General features: G+C 38.2%; 1 protein-coding gene across 9 annotated transcripts in view; it reads left to right on the forward strand.

Moving 5' to 3' along the window:
* Positions 1-23,157, forward strand: part of GLMN (glomulin, FKBP associated protein) — a 55,711-nt gene that overhangs the window by 19,857 nt on the left and 12,697 nt on the right. For 8 of the 9 annotated variants that reach the window (XM_055116050.2, XM_055116053.2, XM_063606876.1 and 5 more), the window contains 9 exons: positions 7,371-7,555; positions 9,246-9,299; positions 10,889-10,919; positions 11,022-11,111; positions 12,281-12,322; positions 12,529-12,602; positions 14,369-14,453; positions 15,275-15,384; positions 16,086-16,149. In XM_055116050.2, the coding sequence (XP_054972025.2) occupies positions 7,371-7,555; positions 9,246-9,299; positions 10,889-10,919; positions 11,022-11,111; positions 12,281-12,322; positions 12,529-12,602; positions 14,369-14,453; positions 15,275-15,384; positions 16,086-16,149 (735 nt within the window). The remainder of the gene's footprint in view (positions 1-7,370; positions 7,556-9,245; positions 9,300-10,888; positions 10,920-11,021; positions 11,112-12,280; positions 12,323-12,528; positions 12,603-14,368; positions 14,454-15,274; positions 15,385-16,085; positions 16,150-23,157) is intronic. The other variant, XM_034931077.3, reaches the window with a different exon arrangement.

A 23,157-nucleotide genomic window follows, 5' to 3' on the forward strand; every position in this document is an offset into this window, starting at 1 on the left:
GGTGTGGGTGACAGATGTTTGGAGTTAGGTTACTAAAAGGGGTGAACTGAAAAACTAGGTGTAAAGAATAGGATGCTTGAAAATAGTATTATGGAAAGATTATAGTTACTAGTATCAATGTCTGGGGTGTGACCATGAGAGGGTGTTCTAAAGGAGAGGATAGAGGCAAAGGTCATTGGGCTAGAGAAAATGAAATACTTGAGATTTCAGAGTATCAGAAGATCTTTGGTTGTACATTTAAATCACACAGAATTATAATGTTGGAAAGCCACGTGATGGGGTGACCTTGGGGTCTACTAACTGCAACAAGGAGGGGTAGAAATGGTAAAGTCATAAAAAATGAGTTTCAGAGTTGAGGGATTTTTAGAGAGGATGGGGAGAGAATGGTGTAGAAGCAGCAAGGAGAACAGATGTATTCCCAGGCTCACTGGTACAATGGGTATAGATGAAAAATACAGTAGTCTTTTGAAGGGTTGCAGAGAAAGCAGCTGTTTTCAGATGAGAGCCAATTTTAATTTAGGAGAGATGGAAAAAGGGATCAGATGAAGGGATGCTAGAAGTTTATGGGAATAAATTCTGAAGATGAGAGATGACTTGGTGACTGATTTAATTAGGAATACATAATTTAATAAGGTTAATGCTGATGGTCACGATAATAGTGAAGAGGCTGTGAGGGATGAAGTAGGAGAGGTGACGGGTTTTCTCTGGAGCACACAAAAGTCTGGGGGCTCTTCATTGTTGCCAGTGCTAGAGCACAGTATCATCTTCTGGAGGTAGTATAAGCACCATCACATATGATACGTATTTTGAGAAGACAACTATGAAAGTTGGAAACTATTAAAGGAAATCTGGTGATGTAGAAAAACCAAACTCAGTTTCTCCTACTATAGTCATAACAAGTTTCTGACACCAGATGTATGGAGTTCCCTGCCCTGCCCCCTGCCCTTCACGGCAAGCAAGCAAGCAGTTGTACAACGGACACCAATTGGGTGTCCTCTAATTCAATTCCAACATTACCTACCTGGAGATAGTGTCAGATTTCACAGGTTGAGGGCTAAATCCCTCAAGACTGCCCCCCCTTCCAATGCCAGTCTCAAGCCCTAGGATGTTTTACCTGTGCTCTGACTGACTGGCAATAAATCAGGATTCCCAGGACCCCCTCCTTGGGTTTGATTAATTTGCTAGATTGGCTTACAGAACTCAGGGAACTGCTTACTTACATTTAGTGGTTTACTATAAAGAATATTACCAAGGATACAGATGAAGAGATGCATAGGGCTAGGTATAGGGGAGGGGGCACCAAGTTTCCATACCCTGCCTGGATGCACCACCCTGCTGGAAACTTCGTGCGTTCAGCTTCCAGAAGCTTTCTGAATCCAATCATTTTGTGTTTTTATGGAGGCTTCATTATGTAGGAATGATTGATTACATCATTGACTGTTGGTAATCAACTTAATATTCAGCCCCTTTCCCTTACTGGGGTGGGATGGGGGTAGGGCTGTGGGACTGGAAGGTCCAACCTTCTAATCACAGGGTTGGTTCCCTTGGCAACCAGCTCCCATCCTGAGGCTATCCAGGAGATGCAGCTATCAGTCAACTCAATAGCATAAAGACACTTATCACTTTGGAGATTCCAAGGATTTTAGGAGTTATATCCCAGGAAGTGGGAACAAAGAGCAAATATATATTTCACAGTATCACAGATGTTAAATCTGGGAGTGATGTAATCAAACTGTGTTTAGGATTCATCACTTTAAAGGAAGATGACTAACTGGGATAAAATTGGAAGTAGGGAAGCCTTGAGAGTTAAGTAAGCAATGATGGGAGCCTGAGTATAGATGTATGGATAGTTTTTGTTTGTTTCCTTTTTTTAATTGACTAAATTTATGACACATTCTGTTAGTAGGGATATAGTTTTAAAGATGAAGAAAGGGCAGATTTGAGAACTTTATAGTAGGTAAAATTGGCAAAATTTGGTCATTGATTGGATTTAGAATAAAACATGGATGAGGGTTTTTGCTTGGATAACTGGGCAGATGAAGGTGCCAATACTTGAGATAGAGAATACAGAGCAAGAATCTGGGGGTCCTGTGCTTTTAAAACAAATGTATTATAAAAATTTACAAACATTCAGAAAAGTACTAAAAATAATCTAGCACATGCCCATGTACCCATCACCCAGCTTCAATAATTATGAACATTTTGCCAATTTTGTTTTATCTGTCCTCCTCCTTTTCTTGCTGTAGTATAACAAGTCCTAAACATAATTCATCTGTAAGTCTTTAAGGATGCTTCCCTAATGACTAGGGCTTTTTTAAAAAAACAAATAACCACCAGGCTATTATGACACCTAACAAGATTTTATTACCTTTTGTTAAAATTTTTTGAGACAGGGTTTCACTCCCATTGCCCAAGCTGGAGTGAAGTGGCATGATGTCGGCTCACTGAAACCTCTGCCTCCCGGACTCAAGCAGTTCTCCTGCCTCAGCCTCCCAAGTAGCTGGGACTGCAGGCACACATCGTCCCACCTGGCCAATTTTTGTATTTTGGGTAGAGATGGGGTTTCACCATGTTACCCAGGCTGGTCTCGAACTCCTGGGCTCAAGCAATCTGGCTGCCTTTGGCCTCCCAAAGTACTGGGATTACAGGCGAGAGCCACTGTTCCCAGCCTAACACCTAACAAGATTAACAATAATTTTTAAATATATATCTAATAACCAGAGAGAGAATAGGTTTTTAAGGAATTTAAAATATTTTAATATAGAATTTATATGTAAATGTGTATATATATTTTTTGAGATAGGGTCTTGCTCTGTGGCCTAGGCTGGAGTGCAGTGGCACAACCATGGCTCACTGCAGCCTCAACCTCCCAGGCTCAAGTGATCCTTCCACCTCAGCCTCCTGAGTAGCTGGGACTTACAGGCATGCCCCAGCATGCCTGGCTAATTTAAAATTTTTGTTTTGTAAAGGTGAAGTCTCACTATGTTGTATAGACTGGTCTTGAACTCCTGGGCTAAAGTGATCCTCCCACCTTGGCTTCCCAAAGTGCTGGAATTACAGGTCTGAGCCACCATACCTGGCCAGGAGATACTTTGAATGAGAGGGGGTGAGATTACCTAAAGAGGTGACAAGAGAAAAGGGCTCAGGAGTGAACTCTAGAGAGTACCAGCACTTAAAATGAGCCCAAGAAGGAAGTCGGAAGTGGTAGAAATACACAGAAACTGGTGTAGTAGAGTTTTAGAAGGATAGAGGTGATCAGTACTGTTAAATGCATAGAGGTATGCTGAAAAGCATCTGTTGGATTTAGGAAGTAAGATGGCATTTAGCAAGAACAGTGTAAGTACAGTGTTGGAGACAAATCAGAGTGGAGTTCATAAAAGAACGAATGACAGATGAGAAAAAGGAGATGACTAGTGTAAGCTATTTAAAAGAGGTTGGATGAATAAGGAAGGAGAGGTAATAGCTAGAAGACTTGAGCTAAGGGTAGGAAGGTAATGGAGATGGGAAGACTTGAGCATGTTTATAGTTGTTGGGGTGCAAACTGTTGAGGGAAAAATACAAGTGTTTATGAGATAACTGAAATAATGTGGCTTATGAGCAAATGGCTGGACATAGTATCAAGGCCATAAGGAAAGTCCTAGACAGGAAGAACTAGTGGGTATCAAGGTAAGAAAACATGTTGAGAAATTTGTAGCAGGAATGGAATCTTAAAATTGAGGGGAGTCAAACCCACTGGCCTCAGATTTCCAGGTGAAGGAGAGATGATCTCTTAATAATGAGGAGGTAGAAATGGGCATTGAGTAAAAGGGCTTAAGGAAACTGGTAAAGGTTTGGAATACTGAGGGGAAAGGAAAGAGATGGTGGAAGACCATGGAAGCATGAGTCAGTAGTACTGAGCACTCAATGGTGCTTGGAAACCACAACTATAGTGGTAACAGTCTGTATTTTTTTATCCAGCAATACTCAGCTCCCTGTGTGTAGAAGCAGAGAAGGTAGATTGCAGTTATTTTTCCAAGGCTGGCATTTTACTGGGTAGATACTGCTGAAGGAAATACAGTGTGCAGATAGTTCACCTGATCAATAATCCATGATTCAGGTTGGATAGGGAAAGAAGGGGGGGGTTAGGAGGGAATGCCTAGGTAGGTCAAAATGTAGGAATCACAGGACTGGAGAAGTCAGAAGTAGAAAAGCAGATTGCTAGGAGAGACAGGATGAGAGATTTTGGTCAGAAAATGGGATATTGGAGTTTAAAGTATCAAATACAGAATAGTTCCAGATGTTCAGAGATCCGGCATGGGATTAGGTACTGAAATGGATTAGAACTAAAAGTCACTAGAATTTAGAAATTGAGAACCATGAGAGTGGATGCAATGACTTGTTGCTTGATTGAAAAATAAATTAATAATAATAAAGGACCATGAGACTAGCCTGTTATAGGGGTTATCTGCATGAACACTGAATTTTCCCAGGATCATAGCTGGAATTGGGTAGAGAAAAAGATTATGAGAAGGTGCCAGAGTCTTCAGTGAATGTCAGGAAATTACCAGGAAGTCAGCATATGACAGAGAAAAGGACAGTATGTTATCTGCATCAAAGGAAAATGTGCTTTTGTTGAAAAGTACAGAAAAAGCCAATACTACAATACTGTGCTAAGCCCCTACCTGTACTCCTCTACCCAACAGCTGCATTCCAGGCCCTGTGGTATAAAAGGTGTGAGAATGAGCATCTCCCACCAGAAATCAGACAGGTTTAGTTAAAGCAGTGAGGCAGAACAAGCATCCTATGAAGAGACTGAGGATGTAGGTGAGTGGTTCTAAAATCTCAGTAGAAGGAACATTGCAAGTAGAAAGAGCCAGCAGTAAGGATGCACATAGCAGTCTAGAAGTAGAGGTGAGACCAGCTTGGAGATGAAATGAGGAGATGTCTTCTGTTCTGTGCTGGAGAAGTACTGGTAAGTGTGGTGTGGTTGGGATTCACAGGCCTCAGCCATCCTCACTTTGGTGCAAGTTATTTTGGTACAGAACTACTAGAATGTCCCAAAGGCTGTAGTACAGGAACATTTCTGAAAGGACAAAAGCTGCCATGAATATTGAGAAATTGTATGGTGGCAGGTACAGCCTGGATCTGAGCAAGACTGCTGGATGGTGTGTGGATAGATAGCGAAGGCCCAGATTTGGGAACAGATTGGACCTCAGATATCCAGAGCAGCACTGTAGAATCTAGTTGCATATAATGATGTTTTAAAAAGGGTATCTTAGGCTGGGCACGGTAGCTCATGCTTGTAGGCCCAGGCCTTTGGGAGGCCAAGGTGGGCAGATCACTTAAGCCCAGGAGTTCAAGACCAGCCTGGGCTGCATGGCGAAACCCCATCTCTATAAAAAATAAAAATAAATAAATAAATAAATAACGGGCATGGTGGCATGTACCAGTAGTCCTAGCTACTCAGGAGACTGAGGAGGGTGGATTGCTTGAGCCTGGGGAAGTCAAGGCTGCAGTGAGCCATGATCATGCCACTACACTCCAGCCTGAGTGACAGAGTGAGACCTTGTCGCCAAAAAAAAAAAAAAAAAAAAAAACAGGGCTACCTTACTCTGGAAAAAACACATGTAGCATTGGCTGAATAAAGAAATGGAGCTTCATGATTAAGGACATTTGGAATCAGAGTGCAATAAACTTTTTGTCTTGTAGCTATAACCAGAATGCATGGCTTTGAAAATCACTGCAGCAGTATATATTTAGCATCTGGTCGCTGAATAGCAGTCTCTTGTGACTGAGGATGATTTTCCATGGTTCCTTTTGTATTCTGAAATGACTAATGGAACCATCTGGGATCAGCAGATTTTAACTCCCTGAAGGCTGGAAAAGACTTATACTTGGCTTTATAATTCCCCACAAAGTCAGGCCCAGCACCTTGCACTTAAGTGTTTATTGAATAAAAGAGTGACTTGTGTGGAAGTTATTCATTCTGCTTTAGCTGTTTTTGTCATTCATTCCCTTTTAACTCTTGTAGTTTGTTGTGACTTTAACTTTCTTACGCTTTTTTTTGTGGAGCTGCTCAATAAATATTTGACATAGGTATTATGTCATTTTATGGCTCATCCAGTGTCACACAAGTAGTAAATGGTAGAGCCAAAACTCAAAATCAATGTCAGTGGATTCTGAAGGTAGGTGCTTTCCGGTACGCTAGAATTAGTACCAGTATAAGAGGCATAGGAGTGATCTTGTTTCCTGAGCATAAAGCTTTATTTAGCCCTGTGGTCCTACCCACTCATGCAAGGATGCTTCTCTTTCTCGTCTCACATGAGAACCCTGATGACTGAGAGATCAACAGTGTTTCCTCAGGCCCAGCTGCCCTGCCCAGCGTTCCTGCATCCCACTCTTTACAGGCACAATGTTAGTGGAGCGTTGTTCCTAGAGTATTCTTCATCTTAGTTGCTTTACCCTCGCTTCATATATTTGTATGTCTCACGTTTCAGATTGCTCTCAAATATCCCTGAAGCACTTTTTTAAAAAAAATTGTGGTGAAATATACATAAAATTCATCATTTTAAACTTTTTTTAAACTATGATTCTGAATTAATTTAGAATACTTCTGATGTATAAAATGCTATGTAAAATACGATTTTGCTGTTGGCTTCTGTATTAGTTTTTCATTGCTGTATAACAAATTCCTGCAAACTTAGCAGTTTAAAACAGCATACCTTTGTTATCTCACAGTTTCTATGGATCAGGAGTCCAGCCACAGCTTAATTGGGTCCTCTGCTCAGGGTCTCATTGGGCTACAGGCCAGTTGTTGACTGGGTCTGTAGTCTTATCAGAAGCTTAACTGGGGAAAGATCCACTTCCAGGTTTCCTCCGCTGGCAGAATTCATTTCCTCTAAGCTGTAGGACTGAGGTCCCCATTTTCTTGCTGGCTGTCAGCCAGGGACCACATTTAGCTTCTAGGAGCTGCCTGTAGTTAGTTGGTCCCTTGCCATGTAGTTCTGTCCATGAGCCTTCTCATAACATGGCAGCTTAGTTCTTTAAAGCCAGCAAGGGAGAGTCAGAGAGCAAAGTTTCGGACTCTCAGGGAAGGCCTGGACCCCCTTTAAAAATATACCTGATTAAGTTAGGGCCACCCAACTCAAAATCAACTGATTTGGGACCTTAATTACATCTGCAAAAACCCCTTCACTTTTGTCATATAATCTAATCATGTGAGTGACATCTTGGCGCATTCTGTTGGTTGAAAGCAAGTCTCATAGGTCCCACTCACGCTCAAAGGGAGTGATTACACCTCCCCTTGGTGAGAATATGGAGTTTGAATACACGGGGTGGGGGGCATTTTAGAGTCTGTGTGCTATGGTTTCCTTTTTTTATCCATTTCATAGGGTTTTTTATCAGCAATTGGACACCCTTTCCCCAAAATGATTTTTAATCATGGAAGGAAAAAGAGAACTTGGAATTACCTTGAATTTGAAGAAGAAGATAAACAGTTAGCAGACTCAATGGCTTCTCTGGCATATCTAGTATTTGTACAGGGCATCCATATTGATCAGCTTCCAATGGTCTTAAGGTAAGAGTTAGTGTTTGGTTTATTCATGTATTCTAAAAGGAATTTCATAAAATTCTCATTTATCTAATGTCCAATATATGCATATTAACACACTAATACATTTTAAATAAATAGTAAAGGCTATTTTTAATAAGAATGATCCCAGCTATAATCTGTTAAAGATAGCAGTAGACAAGTAATGAAAGTGGGGAGTGTTGAAATAGGTGTAAGGGAATGGTGGGGACAAGAATCAGAAGATGATAAACAGGGCTTGGTTTTGAAGCTTTTGAGACCACCCTGGAACTAGCCAGGTACCCAGGGGTATCATCATCTTTTCACTGGATTACTGCTGTAATCCTGAGTGGATTTATGTATCCACTTTTACTTCCTTTTAATTTAACACATTCTCAACATACCAGAAAGCGAAGCCTTAAAAGAAGTCCCTTACTGAAAACCCTCCAGTGGCTTTTTATTGCTTTAAGAATAAAGTCTTAATGCCTTTGCATAACTTCTGAGACAAACTTATGCCTGGTCTGGTCCCTGCTTAATTGACCTGATTCATCTCCTACCACCTTTCCTCTTGTTTACTATGCTCCAGTGACACAGACCTTCTTTTGTTTCTAGTTTAAATGTTATGAATTTTCCTATTTGGCCTTTGTATATGCTTAAAATTCTCTTTATCCTTAAATGTCACTTTCTGAAGAAAGCCTTCACTCACCACCCAATTTAGGTTGAATCCTTCTATTATAATTACCTTGACCTTGTCTTCTTTTCCCACAATGTTTATTAAAATTATTTTTAAAATATATAATTTTATAATGTAATATCTTCTGGACTTTGAGTTCTATTATAATAAGGATTGTGTATTTGTCTTATAGGCATTGGGTATTTGTGTGAGTTTGTGCATTTCTTTATGAATATAGCTAGGAGTACATTTGTATGTAAATGTTGCAATACTGGCTATCATTTGCATGTTCACCATGTATGAAACATTATGCTAATAACTTTATATGCATTACCTCATCCTTATAATAAGCCTGTGAAATAGAGCATTCTCTCATTTTACAGATGAAAATAACAGGCTTAGACAAGTTAATATACCACGGAAGATCTAACTACTTTGTGGCATAGGTGGGATGCAGATAGCTCTGTCTGACCCCAGAGCCTATACTCTTAAGCATCACATTCTATCACCAAAATAACTTATACAGCATATGTGTATTAACTTGCTAGGGCTCCTGTAAAAAAGTGCTACCAACTGGATGGTTGAAATAACAGAAATAGTTTGTCTCATAGTACTGGATGCTCCTTCTGAGGGTTGTGAAGGAGAATCTTCTCCATGCCTCTCTCCTGGCTTCTGGTGATTTGCTCGCAATCTTTGATGGTCTTTGGCTTGTAGATGCATTATCCTGTTCTCTGCCTTCATGTTCGTATGCTCTTCTCCCTGTGTGCTTGTGTCTGTCTCCAAACTTTCCTTTTTCATAAGGACAACAGTCATATTGGATTAGGGCCCACCCTAATAATCTCATTTTAAATTGATTACCTCCATAAAAACCCCTATCTCCAAATAAGGTCAAATTCTGAGATACTAGAGGTTAGGACTCCAACATATCTTTTTTGGGGGAGATACAACTCAACCCATAACAATATGTATGTGTGTACATATCTCTGTGTGTGTATAATATATATATTTGTTTTGTTTCTATTTTAGCCCATTGTACCTTTTGCAGTTTAATATGGGGCACATTGAAGTCTTTTTGCAAAGGTAAGATCGTTTAGATGGTATCTCAAAATGAAATAGTAGTGTTAAAATAGTCCTTGTTAAGATCAGCGGAGACTGCCTTTTCTTTGCTAAGCTCTAATTAATTAATTGGTTATTTTATAAAACAGCGAGGCAAATAATTCACGAGAGAGACAGAAATGAGTCAAGGAGGTTTTACACCAAAGTCTGTTTTATTTTAAACTTAAGACAGTATTAAGATTTTGTCTTAAGGGCTTTTCCAGTCATCTGTTTCTAAGGTTTCTTCTCTTATTCCAAAAGTTGGTAAATTAAAACACCTCTACCCCACTGCATCCTCCTCCATCTTAAGGAAGGGCAGTCAATAAAAGAAGTTCATCCATATTTTTCCTTCATGGACACAGTCTGTGAATTGCATCAAAAGGAAGGAGGTGTCTTGACTTCCACCTTTTATAATTTAGATTATTGACAGTGATGTCATTCAATTACAACTTTTCTCATTTGAGGTGCTAAGCAGCAGGACTTTCTATTTAAAAAAAAAAAAAAAAAAGGCAGGCACGGTGGCTCACGCCTATAATCCCAGCACTTTGGGAGACCAAGGTGAGAGGATTGCTTGACCCTAGGAGTTCGAAACCAGTCTCTCTCTCTACAAAAAATATAAAAAATTAGCCAGGCGTGGTGGCGCCTGCCTGTTGTCCCAGCTACTTGGGAGGTTGAGGTGAAAGAATCACCTGTGCCTGGGAGGTCTAGGCTGCAGTGAGCAGAGATCATGCCACTGCAGTCCAGCCTGGGCAACAGAGTAAGACCCTGTTGCAAAAGAAAAAAAAAAAAAAAGGAAATTACAGAGTAACAGGTATACATAATTTCTAGACAGAAATTAAAGAATTTCACAAAACTATATGCTTTGTTTTCTTTCACTATAACATGTAACGTGTTTAAATTATCCCCTGAGATCAGTTAGGGCTTTGCAATTATCCTCTATGAACACTAGTGACAGTTTATCAGTCCCATCTCTTACCAGGTGAAGGAAGATTTGTAACATGGCAATGTCCAGAGCCTCAGCATACAAGGCAGGAATTTCCACGGGTCTCCTGGCACAAGTAGTTACTAATTCTGTAAATTTGCTGTATTATGTATGTTTTAATGATTTTATATTCATTACATTTAGTTTCTGTTATTCATACAGTGATAATATGTATTGTTTTGAATCTAAAAGTCCTAAATTCTTGAGATTTCCAAACTGCAGAGTCATTGAGTCTTTTTTTGAATAAAAAGAATTGGAAAGATTTTACAGAATAATCAACTGGAATATATAGCATTGGTTATATCAGGTTTAGTTAGTTTCTTAGCACTTGCTGTTGAAGATCTATTGTTTTGAAGTTAGGAAATAATCCCTGAGTAGATTTATTTTGGTCAGATTTAGTGGCCTTAGCCAAACCAAAAGACAGATCAAAGATGGATTAAAACTTTTGATCAAGTTCTTCAACAGAATTTCTCCTTAATGATATGCATTTTAAAAGTGTTAAAATTTCAATTTTTGCTGTATTTTTCATAAGATGAAGTATCATTCTAAAATAGTTTACAAATTCGTGATAAATTTTAATATTATTTTTCAGAACAGAAGAGTCTGTTATCTCCAAAGGATTGGTAAGATGTTTGTTCCCATTATAACTTAAATACATAGTTATGTCAACAAATAACAGCTGTTGACTTCACTATATATGTATCTGCATATATTTTAATCTGTAGGAGCTGCTGGAGAATAGTTTATTGAGAATAGAAGACAATAGTCTACTTTACCAGTACTTAGAAATCAAGAGTTTTCTTACTGTACCTCAGGTAAATAAAATATGTATTCTAATATTGAAAATAGCCCTTTCCCTGTTCTGAACTTAAAGTAAGGTCTTTTCTGATTCCTTTCCCACTCTTTTCTCTGCAACCTTTGAAAACTCTGGTGTAATGCTGTCCAGTAGAACTTTGACAATATGAAAGCCACTAGCCAAACTGAACACTTGAAATGTGACTAAGGAACTATTTTTTTTTTCTTTTTTGAGGTGTAGTCTTGCTCTGTCGCCCAGGTTGGAGTGCAATGGTGCTATCTCAGCTCACTGCAAGCTCCACCTCCTGGGTTCATGCCATTCTCCTGCCTCAGCCTCCTAAGTAGCTGGGACTACAGGCGCCCGCCACCACACCCAGCTAATATTTTTGTATTTATAGTAGAGACGGAGTTTCACTGTGTTAGCCAGGATGGTCTCGATCTCCTGACTTCGTGATCAGCCTGCCTCAGCCCCCCAAAGTGCTGGGATTACAGGTGTGAGCCACCACACCCAGCCGGAACTAAGTTTCAAATTTAAATTTAAATTTATTTAAACACGAATAGCTATTAGAGGCCATCATTATTGATAGCACAGCATCCAGTAGAAAAGCATAACTTTCTTCTTTTAACACTTTATTTCTGTAGGGATCTTGGAAAATGAAGCTTCTTTATGTTTCTCATAACTCAAGTTCTCAGGACTCCATCTAAGGCATCCACTGACTCATTACCAGAAAGACTAATACACATTTTGTTTTTCCCTCCTATGGTTTATTTTGCCCAATCCTCTTTGTTAGTTATGATATCCAAGGAAATCCTTAGATTTCAGTGTGGGAACTGGTTTTCCTAATATTTAAATAGAAAAACATGGTTTTTGTTAACATATTGTTTGATTGTTTTTAATTAATAAATTATATTTCTGTAGATTTGATTTCATTTTCTTGCCACCGTAGACATAATTGAAAATTATCGTTTGCTTTTAAAAGTACACTGTGTGACACTCAATATCACTTAAAAAATCAATTGTAGTTAGCTTTCTGGAATGGAAGGCTTAGGGAAAAATTAATTTACTTCACTTTTAAATCTCCTACCCTCACTTCTCTGAATTTTTAGTATCCTATTGATGTATTATAGTTGTTTGTTTGCAGTCAGTATAATCTGTTTACATCTGAATTTTACATTTTTTTATTTCCAGGGCTTAGTGAAAGTAATGACACTTTGCCCCATTGAGACGCTGGTATGTAAATATTTGGTGACTAAAGAATAATGAGTTACAGTGAGAAAATTTGACAAATAATTTTCTTTTTAAAAATTTTAATTTGTGAAATTTTTATATATTTAGGAGGTACAAGTGTGGATGTATTACATGCATAAAATGGATAGTGATGAAGTCTGGGTAAGCTTTATTCATTTTATATAATAATATTGTTTGTTCCGTTTTAGAGGAAAAAGAGTTTAGCTATGCTTCAGCTGTATATTAACAAGTTGGATTCACAAGGCAAATATACATTATTTAGGTATGTATCAAGCATGGCTAATTGCTAAGTGTGTGGTTGATTAAAAGTCATGTTAATGCCATGTAATTGTTTTAGGGCATAGTATGTCGGTATGTTTTACATGTAATTCAACTGGTTGGAACCCATATTATAAATTCTCAGTGATGGCTAGAGAAAGGGTTAATCAAATATTTCAGACATACTATATATATGTCTATATTTTGTATGACTAATAGTATATATTGCAGTTCAATCAATTGGAATACTCTAAATTTGAAATAGACTTAAAAAACTGAGATTGATGATGCTCCTGCTGGAACTTTATGTATGTCACTAATCTCCATTACTCACAGTTCAAATTGATGGCTCTGGAATCACAACTTTGATAGGCTATGCACTATGTTAATAGTAAGAGCTTACTAATACTGCTCTTTGAGGTGGATAAGATTCTAGCAACTCTCTAAGTTAAAGATTGGTAAACTTTCTAATTAATTTTCTGTGAAGAGCCAAATAGTAAATATAGGTTTTATGGGCTATACAGTCTCTGTTGCAAGTGCTCAACTTTGACTTTGTATTGGGGATGGGTGTGTTCCAGTAAAACTTTATTGATAAAATTGGGCATCAGGCTGGATTTGCTAAAATGTCTTACTTGGGATTGGCCAATATTAGTACTGTTCTTTTTTGGCGGGTGCAGCAGTGTGATCATGGCTCACTGCAGCCTTCACCCTTGGCCTCCCAGCTTCAGGTGATCCTCCCGCCTCAGCCTCCCAGGTAGCTGGGACTACAGGTGCATGCCATCATGCCCAGCTAATTTTTTTGTGGAGATGGGGTTTTGCCATGTTGCCCAGGCTAGTCTCAAACTCCTGGGCTCAAGCGATTCACCCACCTCAGCCTCCCAAAGTGTTGAGATGACACGCATGAGCCATCATGCCCAGCCAACACTCTTGATTCTATCTTTTCTTGTTTTCTATTGATAGTAAGAGCAAGTTTATGAAATCTCAATTCTTAGGTATTATACCAGCTTTCCAATTCTGTTCTATCTGTATCTCTACCAATAAATTCCCTTTCTTAAGCTAGTCATATCTAGGTTTTTTTTTTTTTTTTTTGCAATTAAGCTACTCTAGCACTAGACTACTTTCACAGGAAATAATTTGGGGATTTTTTTAGACCATTATGTTAGTGCCCTTTCTTGCCATGTTAAATTATTGTAACTATGTTCATAAAAATATTCAAATTTTGGTTTGATAGAAATGGCTTGTTGGAAGATCCAGTTATAAATAAGTATTTACCGGCCGGGTGTGGTGGCTCATGCCTGTAATCCCAGCACTTTGGGAGGCTGAGGCAGGCGGATCACGAGGTCAGGAGTTTGAGACAAGCCTGGCCAACATGGTGAAACCCTGTTTCTACTAAAAATACAAAAAATTAGCCAGGCATGGTGGCGGGCGCCTGTAATCCCAGCTACTCAGGAGGCTGAGGCAGGAGAATCACTTGAACCCGGGAGGCGGAGGTTGCAGTGAGCCAAAATTGTGCCACTGCACTCCAGCCTGGGCGACAGTGCGAGACTCTGTCTAAAAAAATAAAATAAATAAGAATTTACCATTTAGTGAGAGCAATAACTATTACAGGTGACTTTGTAATTGGTTGATCACCTTGCTAATTACCATTACTGTGGGGTTTTTATTCCTAGAAGTAACACATGGCCTCTTTGAATTTGTAAAACTTTTATCACCATTTAATTCTAATGCTGTCCAGGATAATTTCACATCTATTGTAATTTTGCTTTCAAGGTGCTTACTGAATACAAGTAATCACTCAGGTGTGGAGGCTTTTATTATTCAAAATATCAAAAATCAAATTGACATGTCATTAAAGGTAAGAACATAGCCAAAGTGTCAATTACCAATTTATTTCGTAGGGTATATTTATTCATATGTAGAATACATTAATGTGAGTTATTGCTCTATCTCTAGTATTACTATTACTTAAATACTATTAAGGCATATTTTTCCCCCTATTTCTACTATGTTTTAAAAACTCTGAATTTGGAAATTTTGTTAACTATAAGTTTAAATTGTATTCTTTGAGGTTTTTGTTTTTGTTTTTGTTTTTTTTGAGACAGGGTTTCACGCCTGTCACCCAGCTTGGAGTGCAGTGGCACGATCTCAGCTCACTGCAGCCTCCACCTCCTGGGCTCAAGCAGTTCTCCCAACTCAGCCTCCCGAGTAATTGGGACTACAGGTGTCCACCACTGCGCCTGGCTGAATTTTGATTTTGTAGAGATGGAGTTTCACTGTGTTGCCCAGGCTTGTCTTGAACTCCTGAGCTCAAGTGATTCACCCACCTTGGCCTCCCAAAATGCTGGGATTACAGGTGTGAGTCATCACTCTGGGCCTCTTTGAGCTGATATTGTGGCTTATTTTTGCTTTGTTATATGCTTCTGAAAAATGAATGGAAACTTAAGTCTCTTCTGTTTCTGAGTGCTCAGTAATTCTAAATGGAAAACAGAGTGACCAGTGTTCTCAAACTGGCAGGGTTCGTTCCTGGTGTCTAGAAAGTGAATGAAAGTATGGAAATTAAAGTTAAAAACTGTATTTTAAATGTGCAATGCTTCATTTTTGTAGTGTCAAGGTATTAGAAAAACACATGAATTACATGAATTATAAAGCTTTCTCAATTTTTCGTTTGCTTTTCAGAGAACACGTAACAACAAATGGTTTACAGGACCACAGTTGATTTCCCTTCTTGATTTGGTACTTTTTCTCCCAGAGGGTGCAGAAACAGATTTACTGCAAAACTCGGATAGGTGAGGTGACCATTACCAAAGTTCACATAGTAAATTCAGAATAAAATGTGAAACATCTGCTTAGGGAACCTAAAGTAATAAAATGTCTTTTCCTGTGATTTTATGATCTATGGCTAATTCATTAAGTTACATAAAGATTTTTCATATTTAAGTGATTTGATAATGTGTAGAAACAAAATTAAAACCTCCTCTTTCTAGATGAATGACCAGCACTATGATTTGATAGCTTTTATGTACCCAGCATTCCATAGAAATTTGCAATGACAGCACTTGTGACTTAAAACTAAAAATCTGTGTATGTAATTTATGTGTTTAGGTTTTGTTGCTTTATTGTTTTCCAGGTCATTTTTTTTTTCATATAGAACATATACTTTCAGTTTCAGTGTACTGGAATGGATATTGAGAAATGGTTAAAAGCATTTAAAAAGTAATCTTAAAATTCAGAAAGCAAGAGATGATGCTCTCAAATATTAAAGATAACAAGGCTTTCTTTAAACAAGGATGATAATTTTCACAATTGTATGATTTAAACTTAAATGGAAAACAAGAGTGATAAGTTATTACTACTCAAAAAGATATTAATGGAAATAGTTTCTATTGGCAAACCTAATTATAAAAATATGACCAAAGTTTTAGCTTATTGAGATTGCTGTTGACTATATAAAACCATACTGTAAGTAACATATATTTTTAATTAACAGGATTATGGCTTCATTAAATTTATTGAGGTATTTGGTTATCAAAGATAATGAAAATGACAATCAAGTAAGTGAAGTATTTGAAAAGAAACTGTGAGTATATTCAAAAGGCATAAGGAATGTTTCAGATATTCAGTACCTAAAGCCAATATTTAATATCTTACCCAGCTATAAAGGCCGGGAAGAGTGCCAACAATTATTCTGAAACCTGAAGTTAATTCCCAGGAGCATTTACCACCCCACATCCAGCTTTCCTTTCCCTTTCCATTTCCTATTGTACGTCTGCTTTCTTGCTGAAAGCACTTAGTCCTGTTGGGTGGATAAGTTGCAGGTCCTAAGTCAACTAACCTTGTGGAGCTCAATGTACATATGGTGTCTTGTTCAGTTTCCTCCACCTATAGCTCATGAGCTATATAAAATCATCTGATATTTTAATATTGCCTCATCAGACATGACAAATTGAAGTATTTTCAGCACTAAAACAGAATTTGTTAACAGCACCTTTTAGATATGTTTAGGAAGTTGGATTTTTTAAAAATAGCACATCATTAGAAGTATTCAATAAATAGAGAAGTATTCAATAAATAGAAAACTATTTGAGGGAGATTTGTCATACAGTAAAATTATATTTGCTTTTTATCTTCTCTTTCTACCCTGTTCTGATCATTGTTTTCCCTATATGTGTCACCTCTATTAGCTAGAACTACCTGAATCATGTGTTGTTAATTGGTTTTTTCTTAGTAATTCATTTTTATATAAAGATGCCAAAGAAAATTTTTTTTAAATTAGGTAAATCGTGATTTGGGATGAAAGTTTATGAGAAAAGTAGCAGTCTCTTTCCTTCCTGACAGATCTATAGTAGATTCAGTGATTTGACCCCCTGTTCATCCCTCTTCAGCTGAAAATAGCTATTTGCCATCATTGACTAGTGCTTACTCTGTATCAGGTGCTATTTTTTTTTTAACATTTTGTTGTGAAACTTTTCAAATGTACAGCAAAGTTGAAAGAATTTTATAGTGATCATTGGTTTACCCACCACCTACAGTCTATGATTCTACTGTACTAACTTCATCACGTATCTATCACTCCACCCTCTGTCTATCACTCCATCAGTCTATCTCATTTTTTGATGTATTTCAAAGTAAACTGCAGACGTCAGCATAATTTCTCCTAAATATTTCAGCATGTATTTCATTACATTGATTAAATATTTGTCTGTAGTTTTTCTTTGAAGTAAAATTTACATAATGAAATGTTCAAATATTAAGTGTATATTCACTGAATTTTAACTAATACATAGATCTATATTACTCAAACCCATATCAATATAGAACATTTCCAGCATCACAAGAGGTTCCTCGTACCCCTTCCTAGTTAATTCTGACCTCGTTGTGCCACTCACCCCTGCCAGGGACAACCACTATTCTGCCCAAGTGCTGTATATCATTAATTCTTCAGAGAGGGTCTCGTTCTCTTGCCCAGGCTGGATTACAGTGGTACAATCATGGCTCACTGCAGCCTCGACCTCCTGGGCTCAAGAGATCCTCCCACCTCGGCCTCCCAAAGTGCTGGGGTAACTTCCAGGCATGGGCCACCATGGAAAACCAAGAAAAGTACTCTTTATTTTTCACTTTTCATAGATAATGTAGGTGAAAAAAGATCATTAACTTGCACAAGGGCAAACATCTGGAAAGTGGTAGAAATAGCTATGACCCCAGGCAGTGGCCAGAACTTTCTAAATCACAAACTAAATCCTGATTCCTGAAGGAGCTTGTGATAAAAATTGAAAAGCTACAATATAAAATTCATCAGCAGTAGAGGCCCTGAGACTTCAGGAAGGTGGCCTTCGGGTAGGGTATGAGTTTTTATTTTTTTAGTAATCAAGAAAGTCTGTACCTACTTGAGAGATTATCTGACTTGCCTGACAAGAAGAAAAGGAATCTTGTTGATTAGGATTGATAGGTGTGTTAGATATGGAACACAGAGTAATACAAAGGCAGCAGATTGGTCTCTGCTTAGAGAGGGAAGACTTGAGAGCAGTTTAGCATTGTGCAATGTCTGCTATACTATCCATAGATAATTCCTCACTTTTGTTTGGCATGTACATTTTATGGTGAAGAAAAGGATACAGCCAGCCTACAGGACTTTTTTTTTTTTTTTTTTTCCCCTCAAAGAGACAGTGTCTCACTGTATTGCCCAGGCTGGAGTACAGTGGCAGTCATGGCTCACTGCAGCCTCAAACTCCCCAGCTCAAACAATCCTCCCACGTCAGCCTCCCAAAGTGCTGGGATTACAGGCACTTCTTTTTTTTCTTGAGATGGAGTCTCACTCTGTCGCCCAGGCTGGAGTGCAGTGGCACGATCTCTGCTCACTGCATCGTCCACCTCCTGGGTTCAAATGATTCTCCTGCCTCAGTCTCCCGAGTAGCTGGGACTACAGCCAGGCACCACCACACCAGCTAATTTTTGTATTTTTACTAGAGATGGGGTTTCATCATATTGCCCAGGCTGGTCTCAAACTTTTGACCTCAAGTGATCCTCTTTCCTCAGCCTCCCAAAGTGCTGGGATTACAGGTGTGTGCCACCACGCCCAGCCAACAGGCATCTCTCATTTAATGGTTTTTAATAATTTTTCTAAGGGATCAAATATTCTAAATTATTGCTTTATAAGTTACCATAAGAATTATACCAGGGAAATTAGCAAAAACCCAGTCCAAGCTGGCAACCTCACATCTTTTAGGCGCTTAAAAGCCTGTCTATCTTGAAAACATTTCTCCTGAGTGCAATGACAATAGGTCGTGTCAATAACTGAGAGGCAAATATGTCTACTGTGGTTAATAAAAAATGACACTTTCTGAGTTTTTGGAAGATTTTGGTTAAAGAAAAAACAAAATGGGCTGGGCGTGGTGGCTCACACCTGTAATCCCAGCTCTTTGGAAGGCCAAGGTGGGCGGTTCATGAAGTCAGGAGATCAAGACCATCCTGGCTAACACAGTGAAACCCCGTCTCTACTAAAAATACAAACAAAATTAGCCGGGCGTGGTGGCGGGTGCCTATAGTTCCAGCTACTCGGGAGGCTGAGGCAGGAGAATGGCGTGAACTGGGAGGCGGAGCTTGCAGTGAGCGGAGATTGTGCCACTGCACTCCCCCCTGGGTGACAGAGCAAGACTCCATCTCAAAAAAAAAAGAACAGAAAAAACAAAATGATGGTCTGGTGATGCTGAAATATGGGGCATTTTATTCAAAAGGACTCCTACCAGTACCTATTTTTGAGCACTTAAGTGTGCTAAGAGGGTAATTAGTCAGATGAAAAGCAGACACACAGTCAGAAATATGAACAGGAAGATTAAGAAGAGAATCACATTCAAATACAAAGACAACAAAGTGATTCATAATTGAGTAATAATCCATTTCTTTTCTTGCTATTTTGGGTTACTGTCAACTGACTTATTCTCTTCGTAAGCCCTCCTTCCTCACCCTACTATTTCATGCCTCTTGTATCTCCTTGGTTAAGTTTCAGGCACCTTCTCTTACTCTTGAATTTCATATAACTTTTCTTGAATATTATAGTACAAACATGCTCCCATCTTTACTGGTAAAACCAACTTAGTTTTTATACCAAATATTATCTATTTAATAGATATTTAATAGAGTATCTTTAAATAATTATTAGTTGTTTCAAATTACAATAATTTATTCTAATACATATCCAATAATCATGTTATCCCTTACCTTCTGTCCTGTGTACTCATATCCTTTCCCATCCATCTGTTTACTCATCTTTTTTTCTAAAAAGTTTGTAATTATAATATGTAGAATGAAAGCTGGGACAAGGGAAACAATGAGATGGCAAAGGCCACAGGTAAATATCAGGAATTTTAAAATTGAATTGCTTAGTCTGTGTGAGTGTGCTTTTCATTTAGGAAAAAACTGTATCTTGTATAATAAATACACATACACAAAATTCTATATAATCCATATTTTGGGTGCTCATTTAAGTTTTTTTTTTTTTTTCAATACTTTTAAGTTCTGGGATACATGTGCAGAACGTGCAGGTTTGTTACATAGGTATACACGTGCCATGGTGGTTTGCTGTACCCATCAACTCATCATCTATATTAGGTATTTCTCCTAATACCCCTCCCCTAGCCCCCGAACCCTGACAGGCCCCGGTGTGTGATGTTCCCCATCCTGTGTCCATGTGTTCAAATTGTTCAACTCCTACTTATGAGTGAGAACATGTGGTGTTTGATTTTCTGCTCCTGTGTTAGTTTGCTGAGAATGATGGTTTCCAGCTTCATCCGTGTCCCTGCAAAGGACATGAACTCATCCTTTTTTATGGCTGCACAGTATTCCATGATATATATGTGCCACATTTTCTTAATCCAGTCTATCATTGATGGGCATTTGGGTTGGTTCCAAGTCTTTGCTATTGTGAATAGTGCTGCAGTAAACATACATGTGCTTGTGTCTTTATAGTAGAATGATTTATAATCTTTTGGGTATATACCCAGTAATGGGATTGCTGGGTAAAATGGTATTTCTAGTTCTAGATCCTTGAGGAATCGCCACACTGTCTTCCACAATGGTTGAACTAATTTAGACTCCCACCAACAGTGTAAAAGCATTCCTATTTCTCCACATCCTCTCCAGCATCTGTTGTTTCCTGACTTTTTAATGATCGCCATTCTAACTGGCATGAGATGGTATCTCATTGTGGTTTTGATTTGCATTTCTCTAATGACCAGTGATGATGAGCTTTTTTTCATGTTTGTTGGCCGCATAAATATCTTCTTTTGAGAAGTGTCTGTTCATATCCTTTGCCCACTTTTTGATGGTTTTTTTTTTTCTTATAAATTTGTTTAAGTTCCTTGTAGATTCTGGATATTAGCCCTTTGTCAGATGGATAGATTGCAAAAATTTTCTCCCATTCTGTAGGTTGCCTGTTTACTCTGATGATAGTTTCTTTTGCTGTGCAGAAGCTCTTTAGTTTAATTAGATCCCATTTGTCCATTTTGGCTTTTGTTGCCATTTCTTTTGGTGTTTTAGTCATGAAGTCTTTGCCCATGTCTACTTCCTGAATGGTATTGCCTAGGTTTTCTTCTAGGGTTTTTATGGTTTTGGGTTTTTATGGTTTTAGGTTTTATGTTTAAGTCTTTAATCCATGTCAAGTTAATTTTTGTATGGGGGTAAGGAAGGAGTCCAATTTCAGTTTTCTGCATATGGCTAGCCAGTTTTCCCAGCACCATTTATTAAATAGGGAATCCTTTCCCCATTTCTTGTTTTTGTCAGGTTTGTCAAAGATCAGATGGTTGTAGATGTGTGGCGTTATTTCTGAGGCCTCTGTTCTGTTCCATTGATCTATATATCTGTTTCGGTACCAGTACCATGCTGTCTTGGTTACTTTAGCCCTGTAGTATAGTTTGAAGTCAGGTAGCGTGATGCCTCCAGCTTTGTTCTTTTTGCTTAGGATTGTCTTGGCTATCCAGACTCTTTTTGGTTCTATATGAAATTTAAAGTAGTTTTTTCTAATTTTGTGAAGAAAGTCAGTGGTAGCTTGATGGGGATAGCATTGAATCTATAAATTACTTTGGGCGGTATGGCCATTTTCACAATATTGATTCTTCCTACCGATGAGCGTGGAATGTTTTTCCATTTGTGTCCTCTCTTATTTCTTTGAGTGGTGGTTTGTAGTTCTCCTTGAAGAGGTCTTTCACATCCCTTGCAAGTTGGATTCTTAGGTATTTTATTCTCTTTGTAGCAATTGTGAATGGGAGTTCACTCATGATTTGGCTGTTTGTCTATTATTGGTGTATAGGAATGCTTGTGATTTTTGCAAATTGATTTTGTATCCTGAGACTTTGCCAAAGTTGCTTATCAGCTTAAGGAGATTTTGCACTGGGATGATGGGGTTTTCTAAATATACAATCACGTTATCTGCAAACAGAGACAATTTGACCTCCTTTCTTCCTATTTGAATACACTTTATTTCTTTCTCTTGCCTGATTGCCCTGAGCAGAACTTCCAATACTATGTTGAATAGGAGTGGTGAGAGAGGGCATCCCTGTCTTGTGTCAGTTTTCAAAGGGAATGCTTCCAGTTTTTGCCCATTCAGTATGATATTGGCTGTGGGTTTGTCATAAATAGCTCTTATTATTTTGAGATACGTTCCATCAATACCTAGTTTATTGAGAGTTTTTAGCATGAAGAGCTGTTGAATTTTATCCAAGGCCTTTTCTGCATCTGTTGAGATAATCATGTGGTTTTTGTCATTGGTTCTGTTTATGGAATGGATTACGTTTATTGATTTGTGTATGTTGAACCAGCCTTGAATCACAGGGATGAAGCCAACTTGATCATGGTGGATAAGCTTTTTGACGTGCTGCTATATTTGGTTTGCCAGTATTTTATTGAGGATTTTTGCGTTGATGTTCATCAGGGATATTGGCCTGAAATTTTCTTTTTTTTGTTGTGTCTCTGCCAGGTTTTGGTATCAGGATGATGCTGGCCTCATAAAATGAGTTAGGAAGGAGTCCCTCTTTTTCTATTGTTTGGAAAAGTTTCAGAAGGAATGGTACCACCTCCTCTTTGTACCTCTGGTAGAATGCGGCTGTGAATCTGTCTGGTCCTGGGCTTTTTTTTTTTATTGTAGGCTATTAATTACTGCCTCAATTTCAGAACTTATAATTGGTCTATTCAGGGATTCGACTTCCTGGTTTAGTCTTGGGAGGGTGTGTATGTACAGGAATTTATCCATTTTTTCTAGATTATTTGCATAGAGGTGTTTATAGTATTCTCTGATGGTAGTTTGTATTTCTGTGGGATCAGTGGTGATATACCCTTTATCAATTTTTATTGTGTCTATTTGATTCTTCTCTATTAGTCTGGCTAGTGGTCTGTTTTGTTAGTCTTTTCAAAAAAGCAGCTTCTGGATTCACTGATTTTTTTGAAGGGTTTTTTGCGTCTCTATCTCCTTCAGTTCTGCTCTGATCTTAGTTGTTTCTTGTCTTCTGCTAGCTTTTGAATTTGTTTGCTTTTGCCTATTTCTTTTAATTGTGATGTTAGGATTTTAGATC

The sequence above is a fragment of the Pan paniscus genome, chromosome 1 (genome assembly GCF_029289425.2).
Source record: "Pan paniscus chromosome 1, NHGRI_mPanPan1-v2.0_pri, whole genome shotgun sequence".
NCBI lineage: Eukaryota > Metazoa > Chordata > Mammalia > Primates > Hominidae > Pan > Pan paniscus.